Source organism: Pleuronectes platessa, chromosome 9 (genome assembly GCF_947347685.1).
Source record: "Pleuronectes platessa chromosome 9, fPlePla1.1, whole genome shotgun sequence".
In the NCBI taxonomy this organism is placed as follows: Eukaryota; Metazoa; Chordata; class Actinopteri; order Pleuronectiformes; family Pleuronectidae; genus Pleuronectes; species Pleuronectes platessa.
In genome coordinates, this window is record NC_070634.1 from 7947323 (window position 1) to 7968615 (window position 21293).

The 21293-nt window shown below is 40.4% G+C and overlaps 2 protein-coding genes across 2 annotated transcripts; one reads left to right on the plus strand and one right to left on the minus strand.

Moving 5' to 3' along the window:
- Positions 1–527: 527 nt before the first annotated feature.
- sgcb (sarcoglycan, beta (dystrophin-associated glycoprotein)) lies at positions 528–4899 on the minus strand. The gene is made up of 6 exons (XM_053430174.1): positions 4848–4899; positions 3592–3801; positions 3306–3491; positions 3002–3193; positions 2587–2718; positions 528–2477 (listed from the first exon to the last, which is right to left on the minus strand). The coding sequence occupies exons 1-6, from the start codon at positions 4860–4862 to the stop codon at positions 2277–2279; spliced, it is 936 nt and encodes a 311-aa protein (XP_053286149.1). The 5' UTR covers positions 4863–4899; the 3' UTR covers positions 528–2276.
- Positions 4900–6099: 1200 nt separating this feature from the next.
- On the plus strand, positions 6100–11353 carry spata18 (spermatogenesis associated 18). The gene is made up of 12 exons (XM_053430935.1): positions 6100–6356; positions 7474–7579; positions 7655–7770; positions 7943–8061; positions 8250–8345; positions 8431–8565; positions 8665–8896; positions 8998–9156; positions 9275–9450; positions 9783–9906; positions 10017–10091; positions 10332–11353. Exons 1-12 carry the CDS (start codon positions 6270–6272, stop codon positions 10386–10388), a joined length of 1482 nt encoding a protein of 493 aa, XP_053286910.1. The 5' UTR covers positions 6100–6269; the 3' UTR covers positions 10389–11353.
- The last annotated feature ends 9940 nt before the right edge of the window (positions 11354–21293 follow it).

A 21293-nucleotide genomic window follows, 5' to 3' on the forward strand; every position in this document is an offset into this window, starting at 1 on the left:
TCATTAATGTCAAAGAAGAGAATTGACAAAAACATAATAAAGACAGTTTCCCATTAACATGTGTTACATAACATTAAAGTTTATACCTTTAATCGTTTAAAAATCATTAAATGCTCAACTTAAAAATTGTACAATATTACAGTCAACAAACATCCGACTCACCCGTGTGTCCACTCTTCTCCGAGCTGACAGGAAACCTTGTGCCTCTTCTTAAACCCAGGCTGCTGTCAGTGTATTAACTTGGACCGTCTCCACCAGTTTCTGATCAAAGTCTGAACGCATATTTTGCTGCGTGTAGCTTAACAAGCTGCTGCCCGAAGACACCACTCTGTGATTTATTCAATCATTTACATGTGTAGTTAATGTCTTACTGTCATTGGTTTCCGCTATAAGTTATGATAGACAACCGATCCTGAAGATTTATGACGAAGAGAGCCCTGCCCTGGCTTTACACGTGCTATAAGATAATAAAACAGCATATTGAGGCACTGTACTGTTTTATGGTTACTAAGGCCAATGACAACAGGTTTCACATAGCAACAAGTTGCTTTATTGAAACAAACACAGCATTGAGATGTGGGACATATTTTTCCACATTGTGGTTCAAAATTACTCAATTCTTTCCAAACAGGCACCAGGTCTGCAATGCTCTGAGAACAACTACTTCATGAAATCAATAACAAATGTTCTTAACATCACTACTGTTATGAAACAGACAATCCAAGGCAAAATAAAATCTTTTATGGTATATTGCACAAAATTCAAACAACACAATATAGGCATCAAACAAGCTACTGATTGTTTCCACTCATCTGACATTCATGAACACGAAACATTTAAAGAGAAATGCATTAATCTGTAGTATAACTTAGTGCAAACACTCTTCTGTTTTTCAATAGTGTATTTCCTCACGGTAAAAAGCTTCTGCAACAAAATTAGAATACTATACATATATATGTCATAGATCATCCCTTGTAAATCCATTGACACTTGCATGATGGACAGTCATAGATGTGCAGAAAAAGGCCTGTTTAGCATTACTGGATGGCTTTTAAAATGTATCACTCATGTTACAGTTCATCCCAATTCTGGGCATATAACTTGATATAATCTTAGTGTCTCACGCAAAAATAATAAAGAGAGTATCAAACACAGCTGCCAGGAACAAAGAACAGCAAATAAAATCACATATAATCCCTCCACATGGTTTTTAACCTCGGTTAGTAGTTTACTACTGACACTTAGCTAAAACTAATGTAGTTTAATACAAGTCCTGCAGTAACTCTACTTTCATGGAAATTATAATGTTCAGTTTTAGTGAGGTGTTTATTCAGCTTTCTAGTAATTTTGGAGGTGGAAATTTGTGGTGCTGTTGATTAATATTTTGTCTAAAGCGTTTATCCGGTCCATTTATCAATTGGCCAATGAAAATCGGCCAATATAATTGTTTAACAGACATATTGGTATTATATATTATATATAAAAACTTTCATTTAAACAGAATAAACAAGACAAAAAGCCTTGATTAGATTTCTTTGTCACATTGGTTAAGTAACGACATCTAAGGAATCATTGACAAATTTATTTAAATATATAGATCAGCGGATATATCGGTATTGACATTTTTTGGTATCGGCCACAAAAATCCATATGAACCAAGCTCTACTCTGTCCATCCCATTTATATCATTCAGTGTAGAAAACAGGAACACTCGTTCGTATTAAGTAATAACAGTTCAACAGCACCACAATCTACATCCTAAAAAGAATCAACACCTCTCTGAAACATTTTAAATAGTAACTGAACTTTAAAGCATTCATGGAGGAGGATTTACTGCAGGACTGTTTTATTAGAAAGCATTAGGTTTAGCTAGATCTAGCTTTTAAACTGCAAACTTAGTGTTAAATACTGGATGGTAAGGCAAAAAATAAATACCGTAGATTTTATTTGCAACTAGCAATGTAAACCACAATACGATTTTATTTGTAGGAGTGTTAAGCGCTTTCATGGCATATTAAAGTTTTAATAAATTTGGCAACTATGCAGAACAATAAAAAATACTTCAGGATTTCCGTTAATATCTTTGGCCAAGTGGTATTGATCTCTATCATTCCTGCTCTGCAAAAAAAATACCCAATACAGAATTTGTCAGGTGAACCACAGAGGTACAGTATTGTTATGTGCAAGTCATGATGAATTTCCTATAGAAAGTCCTGGTTTGCGAAATATGTAATCTGACTTGATCGGTGAGCTTCCGCAGATTCCAGCCAGGCCGCCTAGTGAGCTTTTCTACAAGGGTTATCTGACGTCTGGCACCCCATGTTGGGATACTTCACCTTCACGCGGAACAGAGTCCCGTCCGCACACATGCACAGCTTGTACCTCTCCATATCCTGATCGAAATACACATCTCCTGCTGAGTTAGGGATGCGTGTGGTATTGAACATGACTGATCCATTGAGGACGATGCTGTTTTCCTGCAAAGAGATAAATCCATGATCCATGTGTCCTCTGGGTCTCATCTTCATCTTCATCTGCTTTACGCCGCGTTTATGCAATTCACATCACACACATGTCCATACTTACAGCTCTGAGCTCGATGCCTCCACCCACTTTGAACTCCACGGTCCGGCCCATGATGTTGACCCCCTCATTACCACGGATGATAGCCTTGCTGTCCCCTTTAATGTTCAGGTCAGATGATGCGCTGCTGGTGATCTGAAACCAGAAACAACCAGAGACGTTCAAGGGCGTTCATATACAAAGATATAAGGATACTCCAGGATTTTCTGGGCTGTGTATGCTCAGCTGTTGTCATATTGAAACCTTGATTTCTAACAGGGTCCAAACTTCCTTCATTTTGTTTTATGATCTATTTATTCAATGCACTTTATGATTCATGAGTCACTGTGAATAGTAGAAGTATGTGTCGCCACACTGAAACAATTAATCAACTATGTTGTTGTTACAACTATCAGACAGTTACTCGCACCATACACACCCTTTCTGTGGACGCCTTTTTAACGCTGAGGACTTTGACTCCTTTGGGCAAATGGAACTCATGGTTTTCAAAGTCCGTACTGAAGTACGTGGTCTGTGTGCGAGGGTCCGTGAACGTTATTCCAACATCACTGACGACCGAGGTCTTGTCCTTTTCTACACTGAGCTTAGAAGTGCCTTGCTGGAACACAACCTGGAACGACAGAAGTGAAGTAAAGAGAGGAGTTCTTCAACTACGTAACGCAAAAGCAGTGTAGAAATGTTTGAATGGTTAGTCGTCACTGTAAATGTGCTCTGTGTCTCACCGGGTTGTTGTTGCCGACAATGAGCAGGTCCTGGTCCTTACGGCCTCCTACTGTGCTCTTGTGCAGCGGGTGAACGATGCCCATGTCCGCCTTCTGTTTGAAGCGCAGCAGGCCGCTCTCATGGAACTCCATACTGTCGCAGCCATTCGGACCAATACGGATCACAGTCCATATGACTAGTGTGATCTGAGGGACAGTGTAAGACCAGGGTTCATGATTCTAGCACCCACACAGTGATTGCTCGAAGAGGATCAATTTTAAACCAATTTTGGCTCTTATTACTCACAATGAGGTTGATTAAGGCGAGGAGGAAGAGGAGGACGATGATGCAAATGGCCATGTTTCCCTTACGTCCTCTCAGCCCTGTCTTATGAAGACGCTCCTCTTCTATGGGTACATAGCCAGCTTTAAAGTTACTGTTGTGTTCCTTGTTGATGTTACGTCTTTCTATGGCCTTTTCTCGCATGGACTTCTTCACCGGCCCGTTGGAACTCTCCTGGTTGGAAAGAAATCAATCTTATAACACTTAAATCTAGACTTTGTGTGATACCATTTCCATAATGTTATTCATTTTAAGTTATGACACTTAAAAATAACCTTACATATACTTTTACAACACCATAACATGCACTACAAAGAGAGACCTATTAAAATCTTAATTCTAACCACAATCTTGGATCCATTCACCTCAAAACCTGTGTATTTTATAAATGTGTGGACTGTTAACATGCTTTTCTTATGAAGATTGATCAAATGTAGGGCTGGGCAATAAAACAACATCAATCATTATTACAATATACATGTACAACATAACAAAAGGTTCAATATATGTCTAAATACTGCCAATGCATTGTACATAAGTGAGAGGTATAATAACACATAATTGATCCTCATCAGGTTTGTCCGTGTAAATCATTTTGTGTTTAAAACCATGACCTTCACTCAGATGCAAAAAATCTGTCTTTCACTTAAAATAAATAGCAACGTGATAATTATTGATATTAACTGATATGAAAACATGTATCTTGATATATGTTAACCATGTGGCCCATAGTAAAATGGTTTATATATATACACATTAATGTCCTAATGGTCCATACACGTAACAAACCCGAGCTTAGTGAATATTTCCTCTGTCTCTTGTTGGAATGTATCTCAGTTAAATGCCCCGCGACTCCCTGTCTGTGGCCATGACTAAAAATAAACTCAACTCCTCTGAGCAGTAAAATGCCAATACACGTCCCCGTCTTATTATTAAAAATGTAACTCTTGTCTCTATATTTGCTAATTGACCTCTTTGCCAGGCAGCAGGTCTGAAGGTGCTAAAATAAAACCACATTAATTTGACGCTGCCCACAATAACACAGCGGAGCCCAGTGTTCATTACACTGACACAACCGTAGGGCCCGAAACAAAGACTGAAACATTTATATTTGTTTACATCAGGTTACTCGGGACATTACAGCACAACGCATTAACGAACATCTCAGCTAAAAACAGCGTAAAACGTCAGAATAAGAAGAAATATCGCAGATAACGGACCTGCTCGGACGCCATGTTGACTCTCTCTCTCTCCTCCTAGCGCACTGACGGGGGACAAACCACTTCTCCACAGCCGAGGTGAAACTAAATAACAGGCTGTGGTGTGAATGATTGAATGAGCGTAAATTAACCAAATATCACAAAAAGATTATGTTAAAACAAACTAGGAAAAATATATGTTTTTAATCGTGGTTTAATTGGAACTGTGCGTGTTGAAAAAGACGCTGCCATCATAATAAAAGATGGTTCCTTCCAAGTTCAAGCGGCCAATGACAGAAGGATCCTAAAATAGAAAAACATGTCCATTCAAAATTTCCATCTGCAAAACTGGACAAAGCAGAAGGAGCTCAACACTCCCTGTACATTCATTCACATTAAACACTCATAAAGAAATTTAGTACTCAGCAATCAGGAGGGTGGGGCAACGACCTCTGGCTCTTCTTTCATTAAATACATGCATCATGGCTACTATACTATACTATGCTATGTAGTTGTACAGACGTATTATTTAGACTTCACTTTCTTCTTGAACTTATAATAATAATTAATAATTTAATAATAACCATCATAATCTTAATAACCATAATCATAATATCACATGAATTATTATTGTTGTTGTTTTTCTAACTACTTATGCTACTGCTAATAATACTATGATAATAATAATACAAATCACAATAACAACAATGAAAGTAATCACAACACATTTAATTAATCGTTTACTTTAATTATTCATTGTGATCGTCATGCCTGATATCATAGTTTCATAAAAGTTAGTTATGATATGACAACACTGCCTGTTTGTGTAACTCAGTCCACTGTGACCTGCAGTAGGATAATCGGATTTATTGCAGCACAGCAGCAGAATCACAAAGTATCAGTGTCCTTCAGGTTTACTGTGCGGGTCCTCGGTGTCGTTTGACAGTGTGACATTTCAGAGCAGAAGCTGCAGAGCACTGACACACACACGCATACACACACACACACACACACACACACACACACACACACACACACACACACACACTCACACACACACACACACGCACGCACACACACACGCACACAGACCATGTATTTCTTTTCTTTGGTTTGGGTTGCTCAAACTCCTCGTCTGGTCACCACAACTTAAGGCGGTGCTTGAGAGATTCGGAGAGAGAGAGATTCGGAGAGAGATTCGGAGAGATTCGGAGAGATTCGGAGAGAGAGAGAGAGAGAGAGAGAGAGAGAGAGAGAGAGAGAGAGAGAGAGAGAGAGGTGAAATATTTCACCTTGGCAACTTTCTAAGACATCAGAGATTCCCGTGATCTATGCCCACGGACACTGTTACTCTCGTTCCTTTGATGAAGGCTGCCATTGGCAAAGAAGAGGTACCGCTGTGTCCTGGGACGTTCTAAACCTCTGAGGACTGTTTGGACGGACATGGCGGACACGTTGAGGAGACTGACCAGCACCTCCTCGTTCAGCGTCTTACAGGACAAGCTGGAGAGCTGGCACAAAGATTACCATGTAAGTTCATCAATAACTAACGATCGACCTAAATCTGACCACAGCTCTTAGTCAGTCAGCCTGTCTCTGGTTATATTCCAGGGTTATATCAATAACTATAAACCCAAACTTGTATGTATGTGTATATTATATGCGTTTGAAATCAGAGTGTGAGTTAAAAAACTGCATCTGGTATTAAACTCTTCCTGTAAATATGATGAATGACTTTGTTTACTCCTCTCAACTGGCTGTTGTTTCTCTATTTTGTTGTTGTTATTATTTTTGCAGTATATGTGATATGAAACGGTTTATTTTGTAAATACACGTAGTTGTTTTAAACGACAGTGAAGGAATGCACTTGTTGAGGCGACATTGATTTACAGGCGTTTGAGTTTGGTTGCTATGGACGACGGTCGCCATGAGAACGGTGGGACTATTCCAAAGATGTTTGACTTTGCTGTTCGGATGGTTCACGTCCGTTTACTTCCGGTAGAAATCCACCGTGCCTCGCTCATAAACCGGAAGTTGTTTATGTTCATTTGATATGTACAGTTTAATCTGCTGGTAAATGTGAAGATTATTTGCTATTATTAATCAAATATGCTTGCAACAAAATCTAGGACACCTTTTGCTGCTGTTGGATAACCTCTGACTCAGTGTTATTATTCTTTTATAACACATATACAGCTATACAGTATATAGAGCTCTACATATGAGCTTTATATGTAGCAATAATGGTAAATACCTACTACAAGAATAAATGATACTGCCATTAACTCACTCACTAGAGCACATACCTCTGCCAAGACAGATATTTATCCTTAAATCAAGTCCCTTTACATCTTTCAAGCTGCACAAAATTTCACGAACTTCGTAATAGTCCTCTAAATGTGCCTGATGTCTTTTTACATCAAGATCCATCAATTAATATTTAATAGCTGGTAGTACTTCGTAGAAAACCGTTATTTTTGCTAACAAATATTCCAACCAACCAACAAACAAACTTGGTAGAGGTACAAATTTATTTTTAATTAATGTTTCATGGTTTGTCACACAGTCACCTCCCTGTCACTACATGTCACCCAGCAAAGTTTTATTCACACTAAATACCATACTTTCGTCATCTTTCTTCTTCCAGGTCATTTCCTGTGACCAGAATCTGAACAGATGTTGTGAGCTGATTGAAATAACTGCCAAGATCCAGGGCCAACTGTTTACTATCCTCAACCTCACAGCTGTTGAGGGTAAGGTTTGTTTATACAAGATTAACCAGGTTATAATAACTCTGATGAATAATACAGCACATCCTCGTGAATCAGGTGGACACTACGCTGGAGTGGACACTCTCAAAACACGCCTGCTGCCGTGGCTTGGTGCCTGCTTCTCGATATCGAAGCCCTCATTCTCTGATGACACCAGTCTACAGCTCATCCAGGTGACATTATCTCTTCATATAGGCCTCATATCAAAGAATGTCTTATTATTAGATGTATTAAATAATATTAAGTTAGTGTAATTCTGAGCCATTTTTTTGTAATAGTAGATTACATTTATTCTTTTATTGTGGAATTCTGTTGTCATATTTACCGTGTTTATTTAATTATCAGGACTCAGTGGAAAAGGACAGGAGGATCAGGGAGCTCTCTGCCTCTCATGACAATGACATACAGAAGATGGAGGCTCAGCTGTTCTCCACTCGCTTTCAGCTTGTCTCTGTCAGAGCACAGTAAGTCTGACCAGTACAGACAGCATGTCATGTAACACTAACTAACAGTTGCAGCAGTACGGTAATGCAATAGTTGTTGTAATAACTGCAGCCAGCCACAATTTCAGTTTCATGAATTTCCTTGCACAGTTTACAATTTGTATGAGTGTATGAAAACACTATAACATATATGTTCCATGTTTTTACAGACTGGTTGATGCGCACAAGGACCTGGATGAGACAAAGAGCCGATCAGCAACTACTCTGCTGGCCACTGAAGATGAAATATTGCAACTGAAATCAGAGTGCGTGATACATTCTAATGCGAGAACAATACAGTTATTTGTGAGACAATGTGTGATACTGATGTGGTGTGTGTCTGTGTTTCAGTTTGCGATCCGCACACGAGCAGGTGGAGATTTACAAAAGGAAGCTGGAGGCTCTTGAAGGTGATAATCGTCAGATTCGCTTGCTGAGAGATGAAGTATCCTACCTGAGCACGGAGAAGGCCGTGCTACAGGAGAGGTACTCACATACACCCAGTGCAATTATGCAGATACTGTTCATTGCTACACACACTGTCACCACTACACAGAACAGTGTCGTCCTTTTCCTCCTCTTCAGGCTGGTGAGAAGTCGTTCTCCGAGCCCTTTGCCCAGACTCAGCCGCTCCTCCAGCCCCGTGAGGAGTGAGTCACCCACCAGAGCCCAGCTCACCAACTCCTCCCGCCACGCACGCCACGTGTCTCACTTTAGTGACCTGTATGCTGTGGAGCGTCTGGAGGCCCAGAGCCTACTTCGACGCTACATCTCGGATTTAGAGATGGTCCAGAAAATCATCTTCATTGCTGTAGTGGTACGGTTGTTATTAATTTAGGGTCCGAAAAATAAGAGTTAAAAAATATGGAGCGTTCTGTTTGATTGTTTTTACTTTATACTTTGTGTTTTATCTCTTAGGAATCCTTCAAGACAGCAAAACTAGCTTTCCGGCAGTTCAAGCAGCGTGTAAGAAAGACCTTGTCCCATTCACACTTTGGACCAGAAAGTCTGGAAGACGCAGCCGTGGACTACATTGTCAGAAACGTGGACCTCTACGATGTACAGGACAGCGTCAATGTAAGTTTAAAGTTGTCTCTGATTTGTCTTCTGTCCTCAAGAGTTATCAAGAAATCTATTTGAACTCTGACATATAACTAAATCAAATGGGTCTGACTGGGTTGTTTCCTCTCCCCAGGGCGTGATCAACGCCATGAATGTGAATCCACGCATTTCCTTCCCGCCAGAAGTGGACTTTGTCCTCATTAGTCCATTGATCAGGGAGATGTGCAGGGTGGCCTTCGCCATGCAGACTCTGGACCCCCCGCTTGACTTGGCCTTCGCCAGCGATGGAGAATTTTACAGCGACATTAGGTCAGTCCATTGTACTCCACTGTGTCTTAACCTTACATCAGGGCTTCATAGTATTTGTGTTTGTTTGATTTAACTTATGTTACATTGCCAAGCAGTTTACAACGGCACCTTTTGAACTACAGCGTATCACTTGTTTCGTTTGATGTCTTTCCCAGTAGATGTCACTCTTAATACACACACAGCAATCACAGCATTAACATAGCACTCACACACAAACACACACACACACACACACACACACACACACGCGCACACACACACACACACACTCACTCCAAGCTCTCTCACTCTTTTCACTGTCTTCCCCGCCATCTCTCTCTCTCTCTCTGCAGGTACCGCCGAAGCTATGACTCTGAGTTCACTGCTCCTCTGGTGATGTACCACGTGTGGCCAGCCTTGATGGAAGGAAACTCCGTCATAGTGAAGGGCGAGGCAGTGACCAGAAGAGGTGCTCCGGTAAAGACTTTATACTGCTTCCGAAATGTGCACCGTAGAATTTTGTAAGAGCATGTAGCCGACATTGAGATGCTCTTACATTTAATGATGATGTGTGTGTTTTTTTCCAGTGGAGTAGAAGCCAGAACCAGAGCAGGAGCACCAGCCCTGTGCGCTCTCGCTCCCTCAGCCCAACTCGCAGTCTCGTAAGTCTCTATAATAATTGAGAGTGCAACAAACCACACTGGAGGCTAGGCACGGTATTACATGTTTTATTGGGCTTAAAGATACTAAAATGTATAATTCAAATGTATCATTTTCCACTTAATAACTTGCATGCACATCAATGGCCTTCAGGGTATGTACTTCAAAATCTCCACTTCATTTCTAAAAGCTTTAATGTACTGTTAAACTGTAAATGCAAACAATACCGTTATCCTTTTTAGGCATTTAACAGCAGAAGGAGCCTGTCACCTGATCGTCTCACAGCCAGCCGCCTGTGAACTCTCCCTCGACAGGACCGGAGTCCACACCTTCATGTCGGACATATTCCAAATTCTGTTTCATCCGTGTGGTAACGCCTACGTCTGACTCCACTAAATACAGCCATTTAAATCTCAGACACTGTGCTGGACCAACCAAAGGCTGTGTGGAGTTGACATGGTCAGAGGCAGTCTTATTGGATACTGACACTAACATGAGGCCAGTACACTGTAGATCAGGTAAAAGATGATGGCAGCTAAATTAACTATTGTCTAGAGTTTATTATATTCAATGTGTGACTATAGTTTATTGATAGAAAGAGTGTTTTTTAGTCTTAGTGAGAAATTTAAAGCAGGTTTTTTATGAGGAAGTCTCGACCTGCACAGTAACACGTTCGCAGTCTACTAGTGAACCATAGCACCACAATGCATAGAGCATGTGACGTGTAAGATTCTTTTTCTTTTCTACATAGCAGAATACTTTGGGTTTACAGCAGGACATACAGTATGGTGCTAATGATCTGTGCTAACTTCAACTCCTCCAGTACTCTATGGACATAGCTCTTTGTAGTCCCCCCCCCCCTTATATTTTGGTGCTGTTACATAATATTAAGTTCTGATATGTGACATGGTGCCTCCATAGCAGCGTGTTTGTAATCTGAATAATTTCCCCAAATAGTTTCCGATGTGAATTTTCCATTTAGTAGAATATGATTAGTTATTTGCAGCGATGTCTAAATGCATTCAATATGACATTCTATTTATTTCTCCTAGTTTACATCCCATGTATTGTGTATATATATATATATCACCAGGTACATTCACATAACTGATACTTCTGTACTTGATTTGCCTGTTATCACTTGACTTTACAAACCATAGTAGATTATACATTTTGATTGAACGTGTGGTGTGTGATGAGTATATTCTTTGACTGTGATTGTTATAATTTTTTTAATCAATGACAAAATGTTCAGTTAACTGCAGCTCAGTTTGTTCTCAGTTATTTGCTTAATGTGTTTTATTTACTACATCAGTTTTTAGCAGCGGTACCAGCAGGGCAGTGTTGGTAAGGCACGATAATGCATCTTGATAAATTACAACAGAACACATGAGGGGGACAAATTTAGAAAAAACACTTTAATCTCGATGCCTTCTCGATGATGTTTCTATTCTGTTTTACCAGTAGATGGCGCTGACACTCAACTCAAAAGTTCAAGCTGTAAGATCACTGCACTGGTCGTGAGATAACTCCTACAAGGCAAGATCTTAATAGCTGGTGTTTTTTTTCAAAGAGTAATGTCAAACATTTGGCACATCCCACATGACACAGCAACATTAGACAACATCAACGACAAAAAGGTAAAGACCTATTGACTAAAAAGAAATGCAAACCAGCCCCTAAAAAACTTGGTAAACGGCTTATTTAAATTATGGGAATAGACAGTTGAGTCACTGTGCATCATTTCTTAGTGATAAAGCAAGATGCATGTTTACAGCTGAATGAGATCTTTGTGGGAATCCCAGCAGCAAAATCCCTCCTGCACTGCTCTCATTGGGTGTTTTAGCATCTAATGAGGTCTGTCTGTAGGCCGTTCCCAGTCCTGCACCAGCCCGCCTCATCAGCCGAAGCAATTACACTGTCAGCTCCTCAAACCATATCTAATATCTGCAATCAGGCATTTGTTCTGCAGAGCAGAACGTGAAGCTGCAGCAGGCTTCCATTTCCCCAGAGTATTCCGGCCAGGAGCAGCCTCAGAGCGTCACTCACACTGCTGCAGATGAGGCAGAGATTATTTTGAGTGTTTATTTGCATTTACAGCTTTCCATGTTCATATTCGTCCATTTACCCTTTTCCAAATTCATCTTTAACTCAATGGAAATCTTATTCATACACCAGAGATTTCACTCAGCTGAACATTATCTGTGTACTAAAACTGAATAAAGATTAACGTGCATTCATGGCTGCGGTCATTAGGTTTCCACACCAGTAAATGCTGTTTGTGATCTTGTGTTTACAACTACATACTTTGAATGCTATTGGAGGACATAGCTTGAATAATATCATCTTATGGTTATGGCCACAGAAAAAAACAGCAGAACTATGTGCTGTGGTTTCCAGTGTCATTCCAGTGTGAGCAGGAATCCCACGCTGACTCCTCTAATGTTTACTCCAGAGAATCATACAAATTCTCATCATCCTCCGAAAATACAAACTGTCCTTTGTCAGGATCTGCATCAAAGATGATTCTGAAAGACTTGGAGAAAATCTATTGGAGAAAAGAGGGGCACCTTATGCAGACGGCCATGTCATGGAAACTTCCACCGTGCCTTCTCATCACATTCGCACACAATGAGTGTGTTGTCTATGTGCAGCAGTTTCTGAGAGGTCCTGGCTCTTGGGACTCAGGCCAGGTCCTGCTGCCATGCTGTAACTGAGAGGGAGCCTGTCGATCCCGTCTCAGATCAGAGCTCTGCGCCTGGTGGGGGGGCTGTTTGCTCAGGTGTGCACTGGTCAACTGGGGTCATGAACCGAGACCTACGAGGCCGTCTCACACAAGTGCAATAACAGAAAACACGAATGCAAATTCATAACATAACCGCAAAAGTATCATCTACAATGCAAAAGCCACAACAAAAATGTAAAAGTGACAACGCAACTGCAAAAGCCACAACATGCATTCAAAAGTCCCAAAATGAATGCAAGAGTCACAACACAATGGAAAAGCGACAACATTTTGCAATAGCCTCACAACGGAAACACTACCACAACGTAAATAAGCACAACGGATGTTAACAATGAAATTAGCAGTTACTTCCTGTGGAGAGGCCATGAATATATCAGTCAAGAGAGTCGTCATCTGTGGTAACTTGGACACACTATTCACCGTTTAAAATCTGAAGTGTTACGGTAAAAGTGCGTTCTTCCTTTTTGGCTGCTCCAAGCACCTGCACCACAGCACCTCAGTAGACAAGCATGTCATTTGATGTGGTTGTTTCCATTGTGTGATTTTTGCATTTGTGTTTTCTGTTAGTGCACTTTTGTGTGACATCTCAGCGACCTTATGAGACTGTGTGCGGATGTCTTGAGATTGTAAACTGTTTAATTCTGTCTACACTATAGACAATAATGCCCAAAAGCACCATCACACCTGTAAGATCACTGGGACTTGATTTGACACAAAGAGGGAACACTATTCCTCTATATGCACATCGATGTAAGCCATCCTCTGGCAGCAAACGAGACTGACAGTAGTCGTTGGAGCTCGCCCTAAACACACTCCGAGCTGCAAACCCAGCTGAAGTTTCCAGTTTGGTGGCAGGAGCCTGACTCATCCCTGCTGGACCGTGTGATATTTCCTCCGGCTCCTCATCATGTGCTCAGTGCTGGCCGGAGTCGAGTATCTGGAGGTCGAGTGGGAAGAGTACCCGCCCTGAACCCGCTGCCAGACCAGAGGGGGGAATATTAATGGGGCTGTATATCACAGCACACGATGACTTGGTTATGGTGGACCAGACTGTGGTGTGCAAATCATAGGCAATATTGAAATAGACAGAGGGGAGAAGGAAGGAAGGAAATCAAGCCAAAGGAGAAAACAACACAGTGGAGGGAGGAGGGGAAGTGCTCATGTGTGAAAACAACTCATTCTCTAGCTACTGAACAAGAAAACTTCATAAGTCGACTTTTTCTCTAGTTGAGTAACCTTTCAACAGAGGAGTCAATGAGCCACAGCAGGTTGACCAGGCCTCTGTGTCTCACTGTTGTCTGTGGCCCAGTGAGGCCATTAAACACATCTGGAACAGAGCAGGATGCACACAATTTACGACACGAGGGACACAACAGAGGTAGAGACAGACACGGTGCTCATGCCTGTGTTGGCATACATCAATCCGATGTTGTGTGGGAATAATTGTAAGTGCACAAACCTAGCCCCGCCCTTCTTTTTTATTCCCCCTTTACGCTCTGCCGGAACACCCAGGGGTGTCCTCCTTGGCACTAGCATCGTGCATGAGATCACGGTGAGGGGCTGGCTGCAGGCCCCAGCTGGTGGACGCTGCATGAGGGGGAATCAGGCGTGACCGCGGGACTTCTTCTCAGCTCCAGTGAGATCAGACATCAAGTGACCAGATTCCTCTGCCAGAGATAAACACTTCCTTCCTTTCCTCTATGACGACTGCGATATCAAATAAAGAAAAACGACTTAAAAGTTGGACTCTCCTTTTCCCAGTGCAGACATTTCTCTTTGTTTCCTCTTCCTGCTCTGTCAGCCGCTGCACATCTGGGCCAGGTTTTATGTGCCTTCTCCAAAAAAGTCAGTTTCCCACAAACTGTGATGTGATGTGTTGATTTCCTGACACCAGAGACGGAAATTAAATGTCTCAATCATTAGTGCAAGAGGAGAAGAAACACATTGACTTGCTCAAAAAGTCATATTTTCCTCATGAATTCAACGCAGGTGCTTTCTTATGAGCTGTGCAGACCTGGCCTGGTGGTCGTGTGCCCGGCCTTTCAAGATCTTGAAAGAGCAGGGACTCAAAAGATCTGCAGAGCCCAGAGTGAGGTGATGTGGTTGATGGATTTTCCACAGGATCGTTTTAAACACATCATTAAAACTTCTGGAAGCCGTCGTGACCTCTTTCTCGAGGATTGAGGCGTTTGACGGGATGTCAGGGGCCTGGCAGAGAGAAATTAATTTACATTTTCAGGTCTCACAGCAGCAAAGCAAAGATGTCCGTCGGTGCCGTAATTACATGGTTTGCTTTGTTGGGAGCTGAACTCAACCTGCCTCTCGTCCTCAGAAAGCTCCATAGGAAAACACATCTGGATGGCGTGATTAATGGGAATAACAGTCGCTTACATTACAGACTAGCACTGGTACGAGGGCCATGGATGCAGGTGTGAGTGTCGGAGGTTACTGCTCCACTGGGGCTTGTTACACTTTTAGTTCGACGGAAACAGGCGATCAAACCTGGCGCCAATCTAGTGGCTGACGGGCCTCGTTGCTGAAGACCCCCACCCAGAGCAGAAATGGGGGGAAATGAACATTAGAGGGGGAGAGAGAAAGAAAGAAGAAAAAGAAAGATCTGAAACCTGTAATAATAACCACGTCACAGAGCACCACTGTTAAATACATGGGGACTTTCTTGTGGCTGTGGTTTGACCTCTGGGGTCTTTACAGCTTCACTTATACCCACTGAACACACGAGCACGTCGTCACATGGGACTTTTGTCTTATTACTCTCTCTCTCATGCACCGAAGGGGGGAGATGAAACTCACACCGAGGAGACGCAGACAGAAATAATCAGTTTCCTGCAAATAGATTTTCATGGATCAGACAAATTCAAAGAGGCTGACAGAACAAATAGAACGTCCCAATAAAACGTACGTAACATCAGTAGCACGGTGTTGTGTAATTATGTTTATCTGTGTTTAGTAACGAATGGCTGAATGTGAAAAGACGATCGGATCTGACATGTTTTTTTAATTTGAGATTTGCACACATAAGTCACAGTGTGTTTAACACTTCTCTGAATTTAGAACTAATGTAATTCCACCACTAGATGGCAGTCAAACATTATATTTACCTTCTGTATGTCCCATTTCTTTCACAGTAGAGGAAGTATACCGATTATTTAGTTAAGTATAAAGTAGTTATTATACAATGAAAAAAAAAAACTATTATATAAAGTCCTGTTTTCAGAGTTCTACTTAAGTAAAAGCAGTATCGGCAAGAGCACTCTACCAGAATGTTGCTTAGTCCCCGGATCAAACCGCATCAAAATTCACTAGATCCAGGTTTTTATATGGATCTGAACCAAACACTCACAGATGTCATTCCCATAAACATGATACATGAATTATTCCCAGAAAAATCAATGAAAATGTTGAAAAACGCACAATGTTAAAGAAAACAAATTAATGACAAAATCCACAACAAAATTAACGAGTTCTTCCCTGACACATAAAGCATCCTTCCACCAAGTTTTGTGGAAATCTGCTGTGCTACAAACACAGAGGCAGAAGTAATACAAGTGTCTGCAGACTGAGCCTTGAGTGTTCTACACAATGTTGGATTTATCGATGCATTTTTTTATTTCAGAGGGGGGGCTCATTTTACATTTTGGTAGAAGGCATTTACTTATGTATGATGTCATTTAATATGATATTGCCTGTGATATGTATTGAAGTAGAAAAAAAAACATAAAGTAGTATAAAATAGAAATGCTCAATTAACACAGTCTCTTTCCAGTTGTAGGCTACTTCAGTGCAGTATTTAATAAATTGACTGTCTACAACTGGACCTAAGAGGCTGACAGTAAACACAGCCAAGAAAACTGCATCTCACTTATGGCTCATCTCTCAGTTAACATGAACTTGGTAACTGTATCCGTGGGACAAACGGCTGATTGGCTGTGATTTATGTGCGTCTGTCTGCCTGGGGGCCCGGGGGCCCCTGAACCAACACAGGACTGTGTGGGGACGTACTTCATTCCAGACCCCCTCTGTGGTGCCCAACAGTCGATTCTCCAAGAAGAGGCAGAAAAATTAATATTTGTCTGGGACGTAGAGGTGAAAAACAGAAGAGGAAGTTTGACTTCATTTCGTTTATTTAAAGTATTACTACTACAGGGGGCCTTCAGTTTCAGTTGGGGCCAGGAAATCCACTGTACTGAAAACAATAAAGATGTCACATATAAGAAAATGCCATAAAAAGTCAGTCAATATTTATGTGCTAGAATGTTACTTGCATGAGATCAGGAGGTAAAAGGAAAAAACCAGCATCATAGTGGCTTATTTATTTCATTAGAAACTTAATCATCTCTCTACAAGCTAGTGGCCAACGTTTGCGGACCTTTCGTGTTTACCAATGTTTTCAGACAACATGACACTATTTAAAGTGGAGTGATACTGTTCATATCTCGGTTTCAAAATCCTGTGAATACACTGGCATTTATAGATTTTCTACAAGTAACTTGAATGTGCAATAGATGTATTTGTGCACACAGTTTTGTATAAAAGGCTTGCCAAATAAAAGCTAATGATTTGTAACTGATAAGGCCATATGCTGTAAAAAGATCCAAGTGAAGACAATTTAAATCCTGATCTTTCTTTCTGTCTTCTGTCTTGTTGAAAAACAAGACAGAAGTCATTCTCAGCAGTTGGTCCTGAGACACATTACTGACACAACTGACATGTTCTACCAGTCAGAAGAAATGCAACAATAAACAGCATCAGGAGAACAACACATCTACATCTTATTATTATTATTCAGTAGACTTTTGTTCACGAACAGAAACATCTCCTTTCTGAATGTACTGTTTTTCACTGCCCTACTCCCTCTGTTTACACTATGTACATACATATCAAACACTATATATTGTTAACACATCTTTCCAGGGGCGGATCCAGGGGCAGGGGGCCAATGGCATCTTATTGGCCTCTGAAGTGCCCATGTCCTGTCAGTATTATTATCTTTTTAAATAAAATATTCACTTACTTACAATACTAAAAATAGATATGACAATTTGAAGTACACAATGTGCTTGAACTCTTGTGAAGTAGCAGCGTATTTTTCGAAGGTACTGTGGTTCCCTGTCACACACTTCCCAGAAGATAACATTGCCCTTTTGGTGCAGCCTATTAAAAGATCTGTTTATGCCCCATTTTATCCCCATTTATATTTCTCTTGCAGAGCAGCTCATCACATTTTCCGGCACGTCTGACTCAGAGTCCAAATACACTGTTAAACCAAAGAGAGTGGATATTGAATAAATGATTATTTTGCTGATGTCACTCTGACTCCGGTTATCTGTTTGGATAATGTTTTTTTTTTTTTTCACGTGTTTGAGAAATAAAGTCTATACTATAAGTTATTTTTTTTAAATCTCTATTGTTACTTATTATTTTCCCTGTATTTTATTGAGGAGCTGAGTGTTAACCATCGAATAACTAGTTCATCTGACACTCATCACAGTAAAATCCTACTTACAACTGTTAGAAGTCAGAAATATGCAGTTTATCACTTTTATTTGTGACTTTGAAACCGTCGATTCTCTCATCACTGGTCACTCAGCTTGAAATTATCCGGGGACATGTTGAACTTGATCCACACTACATACATGATTCATTGTGGCACCGGGACAAGCAAGTTGTGTACTTGGCAGCTGGAAGTCAAGAAAGACTGACGGGAAGTTATGAGCCCTCCTCTCTCCAGGGACTTTGTAGAGGAATTTACATCAGGAATCTATTTTTAGAGCACTGCTCCAATAATTAGTGAGAAACACGTTTTTCTTTCCGATGCAGCTGTCACCAAAATAGCCATGAGTAATGACTCAAGATTGGGTTGCATAGTTTTATTTGCTATAAAAAAAAAACATGAAGTTGCAGATATAAGCACAAGTCAAATCAAAATAAAGCCATAGTGGAACATACATAGATATAAACATACATTCTAATATATATACTATATATACCATTGTGAAATTATAGACAAATATATACATATATAAAGCACATACATCTCCTTTTACATATTGGAAAATACAGTCTACATCATCATGCCATCATCCTGTGTCACTGCACTTTACTCAAGTACGTGCATGTTCTTTGTATTTTTTTATATTCCTTTATATTTTTCATTTAATTTTATGGCAAAATCAGAACATCTCTGACAAGACTTTGTTGATACAATAAAATACTGTCACTCATTTACCCATAAAAAGTCAAAAAGTATATTTACAGAGACAGAACCTTTAGAGTAATATTTACTCTGAAGTGCAGCACCCATGTGGTCACACTGATCTGGAAGTCTGTTATTTTGTTTTCCAGAAATGACCTTGTACAAAAATAGAGCTGACAATAATATAAACTAAATATTGCCTCATAACTGTTATTCACAATTAGTCTCTGGGTTGGTGTTACTTCACTGAAACCTATTAAATCTTCAGTTTCTGGGAAGATGCTGAGGGTAAAAAACACAGAGATTACATGGAAAAAATTATTAAACTGATGTTACAAATTGCTTGTGTGTGTGTGTGTGTGTGTCTGTGTGTGTGTGTGTGTGTGTGTGTGTGTGTGTGTGTGTGTGTGTGTGTGTGTGTGTGTGGCTCTCTGTGGATGTGCTTCTGAGAAGTGCCCTGGGATCTTTTCTTAGAAACCGAATCAGAGGTTGTATCATGTCCGGGACCACCTGTGGTTTTTCACTGTATTGTCATTTTGAAATGGCAAAGACAAACCCGGTCAGACTGAACACCAGAGCTGCACATCGCCTCCTGTGGAGAGAGGATAGGACAGGATGACGAGTTGAATCAGAGCAGCACTGTAGGTGGTGGACAACTTCTAAACAATGGTTGATTAATATATTTTGAGGGACATGGTGCATTTCACTCAATTGATTAATAGATAATCACGACAGTACAAAATGTTTAACTCTAGTCTTTAAGTGTGTTATTTACAGCAGTATAATTATATATTTATTTATTTACTTTATTGTCTAGTCTGTTGTGTGGTACTGACCCAAGCAGAGTTAATTTTCCCTCAGGGAAAGTAGGGAATATCTTTCGAATCTGATCTCCTGTATCCTCGCAATGCTGGCGTTTAGTAAAATGTGACACAAACAAGATCAGTGCCTCTGGAAAATAAAAGATCACCGTAAAGATGGACACTCAAATGAAAATAAGGTTGGCCCAAAACCACATTGCAGCAAACTGTGAAGGCTGAGCTGAAAAGGATGGTTCTAACATGCAGAGAGGCCCAACATGTAGCCCAGGACAGCTATGGATGGAGGCAGATCATCGATGCCACTCAAAGTGAATAAAACAAAGAAAATCTAATCTAATCCCAAAACAAGGGTTTCACGTTTCCTCCAGGGCCCCATGGTAGATCACTCTGAACAATTTGAATAAATACACCATTTATAGGGAATTGCAACCTGATGAAGCTGTGAACAACTAGAAAATGTAAATAAATCGATTCAAAATTTATCCAACATTTAGGCTAATCAAGAGGTTTGTTACTGGTCAGAGTAGAATGTTCGACTGTCTGATCTGTGTTTGGTCGCTGGATGGGAGCAGACAGTTGGCTGAAGTAGAAAAGGAAGTGAGAGGGGAGGTAAGAGGTGGAAGTATCAACACAGAGAAAGAACTGTGGCAGGCTCTTGGCAGGCGCTGTCATTTCCCCACCGAAGGGGATTAGCTGAGGTTTCAGGGTGAATGAAAGGACACGAAGCTGATAGATGTGAAGACAGACATGTCTTATTTTCAGTGAAAACCAAAACAAACACAAAGCCAGGACATATTGTGAACAGACTTGGAGAGGATACATATTCATGATGAAACTGATCGTATAATATGAATGTTCTCCAGGGAAGGACCTTGTTTACCAGAGAAGCTGTTATCAAAAAACTCATACATAATAGACAAGTAATAAGAATAAAGCTTTATGCAGTAAGTTTTTAAGCATGTTTTCAGAATAACATGGACACTGAAAGATGAAGAAAACAATATAAATCCATAATAGAATTACTGCCTTGCAGTTGTATGCCATAGAGGAACAAAAGCCAGGAGTTGAGATAAATTTGTGATATAAGCATTTATAAACTGAATTTGACTTGACTTTGTTTAGCTTGGTTGTTCTTGTACTGCTGCAGATTGTCTGTCCGTCTGCAGTGAAACTTGTATATTATGTACAGATTATCAGTATTTTTATTGAATTTTATGTTTTATTTTAATATTAGTTTATGATAGTCTATTGAATATCAGTTGTGGTGTCAGGGAGTGTTGGACAGAGTAACCAACAGTGTCATCCAAGATCGCTGCAGACATGACAAAAAAATTAAGAGAAATTGTTCTTTTTCACGCTTCACCCTCTTCTACTTGAAAACAACCAGAAGCAGCAGAGGAATGAACAACAAACAATCCAGTCA